Source organism: Eufriesea mexicana, unplaced genomic scaffold (genome assembly GCF_001483705.2).
Source record: "Eufriesea mexicana isolate 0111107269 unplaced genomic scaffold, ASM148370v2 scaffold107, whole genome shotgun sequence".
NCBI lineage: Eukaryota > Metazoa > Arthropoda > Insecta > Hymenoptera > Apidae > Eufriesea > Eufriesea mexicana.
The window spans coordinates 1004072-1012135 of NW_016908335.1; the positions used below are offsets into that span (position 1 = coordinate 1004072).

Consider the following 8064-nt stretch of genomic DNA (forward strand, 5'->3'; position numbering starts at 1 on the left):
CGACGATGACACAGCTAACCGAAATTTCCCACTAGACAGACTTCTGATTTTCATTCCAGGGTTACGATACTAGGTTAGGCTCTAAGGGTACACAGCTGTCCGGAGGACAGAAGCAGCGTATCGCCATAGCTCGCGCTCTGGTCAGGAATCCTCGAATCCTGTTGCTAGACGAGGCAACGTCTGCTCTCGATACTCAGAGCGAGAAGGTAAGGACTCGTGGTTCCCAAGGCACTCTCGACAATCGTCTTGCGTGTTTCCTCGTCTTTCGAGAGGTATCCTCGCGAATCGCTTAGACGAAAAATACCCGGGGACAAAAAGCTCCGTCGAGATGGTCGCGTGAAACACCGCGGGCGAGCGGGAAAATGGGTCGTGAAATCAGGCTGAAGTAGACGCGGCGGGCATTCAGTAATATAATACGCGGTGGAACGCGGTGGCGCTTTTTAGTCGCGGATAGAAGCAGAAAGGCGGCGAAAAAATGACCAACCGTCCTCTCGAGAGGCCGAGGAAGTGCGAGGAATTCTCGCGAGGACAAAAGCCTCGCGTTCCACTCTCGCCGCGGCATTGTTTTACCCTCGTGACCAATTAACAGCCTCGTAACTTCGGGCACCGTTTCTCTTGATAATTATTTAACACGTTTCGCGAGGAATTCGCGGACGATCGACGAAACTCGAGCAGATTCGACAAATTCTATCGAACGATCCTATCAAACGATCAAGCGACTCGACGCCGCGGGCGTCGTCTTGGGCTCGGGATGAACGTTCTTCCACAGTCACCGAGTAACTGGGTCGTACAAATATTATCGCGTTAAATTAATGCAAGGTAGATACTTGGTACATGGTTTATCGCCACGCGGTGCACAAATAATCCTTTGAAATTTTACACGTAGTTTACGCGACACAAGGTCCCGCGCGAAATTTTCTCGTTTATGCGAGGGGTGTGTTTTCGGGGCGCAACGAGCGTCTACCATTAGAGGGAAAATATTTTGTTGCGGTGAACGGTGAACGTGAATAAAAGCGGAGGTTCGGCAACGTAAACTAACGGTAGTGTTGCGAGTGCGCCGGCTGATGAATATTAATGGATCCTGATGGATTTTAATGAACAATACGGCAAAAAAAAAAAAAAAAGGAAAAAAGAAGGAGAAAAAAGGGAAAAAGAGGAGAAAACACGAGTACCAAAGGAAATATCTCGTGGAACGGATGTACTTTGTATGCTAATTTTTCGAAATTAAAATTCATACATTTGCAGGTTGCGTCAACGATCGAAACGTCGTTTTCGGGGGATCGTATCTCGTTACTCGAAATTATATCATCCACCGTTCTTCCTCCATCAGCGGTTCGTGAAAAATAGAATTCCATCCTTTTATCGCGTATCGTTTTATCTTTCTCTGCCGATATCTCGCGAAAAGCGACCCGAGCAAGCCGAAAGGCCCTCTCGAGCGATTATTTCGATTCGACGCTTAATTTTCCCAGCCACGAAGGTCGATTATTCCAGCCTGGTCGCGTTGTGGTCCTCTCGAAATCGGTAACAATCGTGGACAACGCGACAGTATTATTATCTATGGTAACAATCGGAAATACCCAGCCTGGTGAGAGGATGTTCGATTGTTGTTCCCGTGGACGCAAAGCGACTCGTCCGCCGAACGAATTTCACGGCAATTATTGTTTCACGGCTGCTTACAGGCCAGCCTGTTTTCCTCTTTGTTGTGCCACCCTCCGCGGGAAAATAGACCGGTCGCGTTCCATTTTGCGCGTTGCTTGTTCAACGGGAGTGACCGTCACGCGTTCCTCTCGACGTTTCGTCTATTTATATTCCCTTATCCGTCGCATCTGTTCTAACCTCAGAAACTGTACGTACAAACGGAGCTTCGCGGAACGTTCCATCGGACATGGTCATCTCGGAATTCATTTCGCTGTAACGCGATTTCATCGTTGCCTCGGCGAGATAACGAGAACTCGAGGACTGAGTCGATATTCCACGATATTTCTGTACAGGTGGTGCAAGCGGCCCTGGACAAGGCCATGGAGGGTAGGACGTGCATCACCATAGCGCATCGTTTGGCGACTATAAGGAACGCCGACGTGATCTGCGTGCTGGAGAAGGGTACCGTGGCGGAAATGGGCACTCACGACGATTTAATCGCGGCTGATGGCCTCTACGCTCACCTGCACGCTCTCCAGGAGGCCGCCATGGAGTAGAGTCGAACGGCGACGTCGAACCAGCGTCCCATAGACGCTCCACGGGGTTGCAACGCCCGAACGATGAAACGCACCGGTTTCCGTCGAGGCGTCCCGACCCAGCAGCCACCCGGGTGCAATCGGTTAAGAACGGATGAACTCCGGCTCGCCGACGAGAGTAGCAGAGAGATTCACCTGACACGTCTATAGGAAGCCCGAGGAAACGCGTGTCGGAGCTTTCGTTATATTTTCACACCGACAGATGCTCCCTTTGTCTTCTCAGCCGACCCCTAATCTTATCATAGACTACGTTTCAACCATAGTTTCTCGCGGTTTTAATTATGCGTATATTCAACCTCCTCGCGTGCCTCCATCTCGCTTAGGATCGGTTTCACCGTGCAGAGTGGAGGGACTTGCAGGAAGAGGATTCTCCGTAGCGGACTTGAATATTGTTATTAGCTGTCACGTCGATATTTTCTTCGTTCGTACCTTAGACGTCGAAACACTCGCGTTTTCACGGCGCTCGCTCCTCCCCATGCCGATCCTCGCGTCTTGTACCGGGAAGGAGGAACCAAGGAACCCGTGCATCGGAACCGGAAACTGCCCCGTGGACCGAGCAAGCGTCAGCATGGCGTGGAGCCATTGGATCCCCATCGATCTTCCTATCTGCAGCGCGTTATACGTGTAACGATCTCCTAGCTTGCGAACGTTAAAACGCGTCGTCGTTCTCGACTACGCTGCCTGCTTAACGGACACTAGCCTGTTCTCCCTGAAACGATATCCAGTTCTTCGACTGCGCGTTCCTTTTTCCACGGCCTTTACGATGCTCGCGAGATCGCGGAAAATCGCTCGACCCTCGATGCATTCGAACGAAGACTCCGTAGGATGGCACGTAGCCACGATCAACGATCCCTTGAACCATTCGTCGCTGGTCGAGAATACCAAACTAGCCGTCGGGGGTAGCCGCGAATGCGTTAGTCGGACCGTCCCTGGTAGACGGGGATGCAAATATGATCGAAGTCGAGGAACGTGGCGCAGGACGCGTGCATCGAATTAAAGAGACAGCGCGAGTGAGACATCCACGTGGGCACACGGGGTTGATCAGCGTCGATCGAGACCGGCTAAAGGCGACAGGTGTTTCGTAAAACGACACGTTGCACGCGTCTCGACGATGTCCTCTTCTTCTACGATCCCGGGCTACGTCCAATCGCATGAAAAATGTATGAACGTGACTCTCGATACAGGCAGTCGCCTTCCCCTCTTCTCTGTCAACCCTCGCTCGCAAAACCCAGATTTCTCGCCACTCGTCGCGTCTCCCGATTGGATTCCACTGGACTTTAACGAATTCATCCGCGGGATAAGGTGTCGGTTGCGTTTACCAGGCGAATGTTGATGGAAATCCTTCGCTTTTCGTGCCTTAGCAATAGCGTATTCCTTGCTCAACTAAGAGAACGCGACAGGAGCTCGAAGCTGGGGACAGAGAAGGGGCGGGGGTTGGATTTCAACGACGAACAGGAAGATCGTGGTTTCGAAACACCGGCTAGGATCGACACACGGGTTTGTCGAATCAAAAGGATGCACGACGAGAATTTTTTGGAAAGTTCTGCGAATATGGGGCAGCGTAACGTTCACGCGGAGAGGCATTTCACTAGGCGTTTCCGTGCGTCGAGGACCCATTCATACGGTGGTTGGATTTCCGTGGTCGAACTTGGCGACAGATACTTTCCCGAACTTGTGCCTTCATACTTGGTATACTTAGCGATAAGATTCCGCCGACTGCCCTCGAGGCTCATCAACTGTGAACGATCACGTACGACACATGGCGCGAAGCGTGAAAGAATTTTTCGAGTAACTCGTCTTTCTCGTTTTCTCTGTTCGTCTGAGGTTATCCTCGCTTTAAGATGTAACTCGATCGAGATACCACTTTCTTGAGAAATATTAACATTCGCGAGTAGGATTTCCGATACGTCCTCGCGTCCATGTTCGCACGTGTACAGTGAACCAAGCAGAGTACTTAATTTACCTCGAGACGCGATCGAACGAAGGCCTGCGATCAAGCTTTGCACCGATGGTCGAAGTAACAGTGTTTTGTCATCACAGCGACAGTACAACGTAGCGACGTAGAACGTGTTTGAGCCAGGAACGAGCGTTTCGCGATCGGAACGGCCGATTCCGATGCCTGCGAATCCAGCTTGCGATCGGAATACCCGTGTTCCATCGAGGAAACCCGCTGTCCTTTAACCGTGTACTTACTCGCGTGCCAAGTTGGTCGAAAAGAGAACGAGAAAGTAGAATCGACGCGTCGTTTTGATGATCGTTTCGTCAAGGAAACTCACGGTTCTAGGTGTCCTTTCTCTTTTTCGAATCGCGATCATGGTGCTCGATTCGTTGGACAAATCTCAGACTTATTATACCAATCAAAATTGAGCTTAGGGTTTATTATGTAACTTTTCAGAATATTACTATTACTATATATACATACACTCACACACACATATATATATATATGCATACGTAAGAATACGATCGAGCACTAGACGGAAGAATGAGTAGAGTGCATAGAAGTGAGTGAGGGAGAGAAAGAGAGGGAGAGCTTCTAGTATGTAAAAGATATTGAAGTTGTTACTTAAGATTAAGGCTGCGGCCAGCGTAACTTAAGGGCAGAGATCTTAAAGATACGTGAACGAGCGATCGCTTGGTTCAACACGTGTGCGACTTAAAATGGCGAAAGAAAACAACAGCGTGTGTTTCGTTTTATCTTCTCTCTTTATTTCATTTCTTTTTTTCTTTTTTCATATATCGAAAGCGTGTCAAGTTGTAATTACACAGCGATTATTAGGCAGTATGACGACAAAGAGGAAGTATTAATTTTTTCGTTTCTTTTTTTTTTTCTTTTTTTCTCTCGTTACACGAAGAGACGAAGCAGATCGTACTGCTGTCATATACAAAATAAATGGAAACATAGTGGAAAAAAATTTGCACGAAATTCGTTAAGCGTACAGACAGGGGACGGCGATGCAGTTTTCGGCGCGGGCCGAAAAATCGCCCGAAACCCGTCCCGTCTCGTCCATTTTGCTCCCCTTTATAATCTATATTCCCCCGAGGGGCGCGAAATTTATTCGCGCCGCGGAATTTATATCCATTCTCGCAACCTTTTAACCTTTATCACGTGGCCGACTGTTCGTTCGCGCGGAAATTAAAAGACGCGCGTGTTCGGTCGATTCGATATGAAAGATATCGATCGGAACGAATGCTCCACTATCAACCCATGTCACCGGCTGTCTCTCTCGATCCCGGAAGCTTCGGCTCTCCCAAATTCTCCATTTCCATCTCGTTGCAGAGCATATTTACCGTGAGTATCTCGAAAAGAAATTACTCGAGCCATGTGCGAGCCGTGTCGCAGTGACGGCTGCTGCCAGTGGTGGATCGATAGATCGAAGGGTGGTGTGTAGATCTGGCCTCGAGCAGCGAGTGTACCGCGAGGACGAGGACGAGAATACGGGGGGGGGGGGGGGGGGGGACGTGCTCGTCCCCGGTCGAGTTGGCGAAGTGGCGCAGTTTTTGAAGAAACTTGGGTGCCGCGAACGCAACGTAAATACGTATCCGGGGTTGTGGGACGGGGGTTGGTCGAAGGGTAGGTCGAAGGCGGTTGACAAAGGCCGAGGGGGTGCCTGGATCACGCGCAGAGGGAAGCAGCGCGTTGGATAAAGAAGTTCGCAAGGCGGAGGGAAGCTGATTTATTACCACGGCCAAAGGGGCGGAAGAGTGCAGCTTGTCAGGTGTATAACACGTCGGAACTTGCGAAATTATTCCGTGGAGTTTCCGTGTTGGCTGGAGCGCGAGCATCGTCGGGACGAAGAGGACGAGAGGAGTCACGTCTTAATTGTTCGAGACACGCAGCCCGACGGCGTTGCTCGAGCTTCTGCTCGGGCTGAAAAGGATAATTAGGGGAGACGCGGCTCGTCGTTAACGCCTTGTAAACCGGATTAGTTGCGTTCCCGATAAAACGCCGCTTTGCCCTTTTATCGCTTATCAGCCGGCTGGCATCTGTGCGCGCGCGACGACTGCGAATAATTCATGCCCCGCGACGCCGGAAGTGCTCGCCCGGGGTCCCTCTTAATCTCATTCCACCCACTACACCCTGCGCCGACCTCCGCGTAACGCCGCACTCCGATTTTCTTCGATAGTTCGTTACAGTTCGCCTTGTTTTTCCTGGCTGAATTACCGCGGGACTGGTGCATGTCGCGTGGTAACAGTAGCGAGGAAGTTGTGGAATTTTCACGGTTCTCCTCGGTATAGTAAAGTCCTTCCCTCACAGAGAAGATATTAAGCTGTGTGCGGTTGCCTGTAGGTCTCGCGACTATGATGGATCGTGCTATAGGGAGGTATAGGAATTAACTCGATACTGAGAGATTTTATCGTTTAATTCCTCGATCATGACTCGCAGGACGATCATTTTTGAGCTTAACTATAGTTCGATTGGATAAAATGGTAAACGTGTTTCATCGAGAACAATATGGACGACGCATATGTATGCTTTTCGTATATATTGATGAATCTGTGACAACGTACATGTATATATGCCCTTCATAGTCAATCGGTTAATACTAGATATCTCTTCGATCATTTTCTATACTCTGCAATATCCTATTCGCGTTATCTCTCATTTTCAATAGCCTCGTCGTTCCTTCCAACTAGCTGTCAGAAATAACCAGGAGAATTTAAAACAGAAATCGAGTAAAGCGACGATACGTATGATAGAATTCGAAATTCTCGAAGAGATCGAGCAGAGTAACGATATTCGTATTTTACGATCGAGACTGGACGTCGTTTATCGGTAGCCGAATTTTATACAGGTGCTCAGAAAAGCGAGCAGTGATATCGCAGCTTCGCGTAGTATTGCCAATTTCCCAGACGAAATTTTAGCCAATGAGGAAGACTCCTGATCTATATTCTTCGTATCTCCGTTTTATCGCGTTCCGTTAACGCATCTGGAATTATTGAGTCTTCTTCGAGCATCGTACAACGCGTGACGTCGCTTAAACGAATTCAAACCGAGCCCCAGGAGCGCGCGACGTTAATAACCAATCATAAACTTCGCGACAGTGCGAGTCGACCGGTCAAAATCCCGCCCACGCGCCCTCTGGCCGGAAGGCGGAAATCGTGCAGTCAGTCGGCAGCGCCCTCTGCCCGCGCGTCGAGCTCGTTCGCGTATTCGAGTTAGTTCGCAGTTACGTTCGAATTCGCGCGACCGTGTAACAAACTCGGCGTGGAGGAAGTTCATAATCGCGTAACTCGGTGAGTGGCTTTATTTCGTTAATTTGTGACTCGAACAATGCGAACGCGACACCGCCACCGCGCTGCAACCCCGATTTTCCAACCTTTGTTCGTCATCGACAATGGCTCGCGTCTCTGTGGCGTTCCTGCCGTTCCCAGCGGGGCGAATTCAACGCGTAGTTGATCCGACGTTGCTTATTTTCGATCAGAAACCGCGTTCTTTGCTGCGCCGGAAAAAGACGCGAAGAGTGAAGTGTTCGGGCATGTTTGATTCGTGCGAGTGCGAAAAGGCATCGGGAATCGACTCGCGTCGCTTTGGTTCGGCGAGTCGGCGGCCATGTTTGATGCGCGCGTCGGTGAAAGGGCATCGGGAATCGACAGGACGCGTCTTAATTCGGCGAGTCGACGGTGTTTAGCATTCGCGTCGGTAGTCGGCAGTGGGGTCGCGAATTTGTGGCGAATGGATAATTCTAGAAGCGTTCGGGGTGACGCGACGTAGGTTAGGAACATTGCTGCGGGGCATATAAACGGCGCGCCGGTATAGTAAACACCGCGTTACCGGCTGACGACGTAGTTCAAGTTGACGATATATAAACAATACAGTGTCAGTAAT

General features: G+C 50.0%; 1 protein-coding gene across 8 annotated transcripts in view; it reads left to right on the forward strand.

Moving 5' to 3' along the window:
* Positions 1-5042, forward strand: part of Mdr49 (Multi drug resistance 49) — a 62251-nt gene extending 57209 nt beyond the window's left edge. For 5 of the 8 annotated variants that reach the window (XM_017910911.1, XM_017910905.1, XM_017910910.1 and 2 more), the window contains 2 exons: positions 60-206; positions 1992-5042. In XM_017910911.1, coding sequence (XP_017766400.1) covers positions 60-206; positions 1992-2195 — 351 coding nt within the window. In that variant the 3' untranslated portion in view covers positions 2196-5042. The remainder of the gene's footprint in view (positions 1-59; positions 207-1991) is intronic. The other 3 variants (XM_017910906.1, XM_017910907.1, XM_017910908.1) reach the window with 1 other exon arrangement.
* Positions 5043-8064: the final 3022 nt, after the last annotated feature.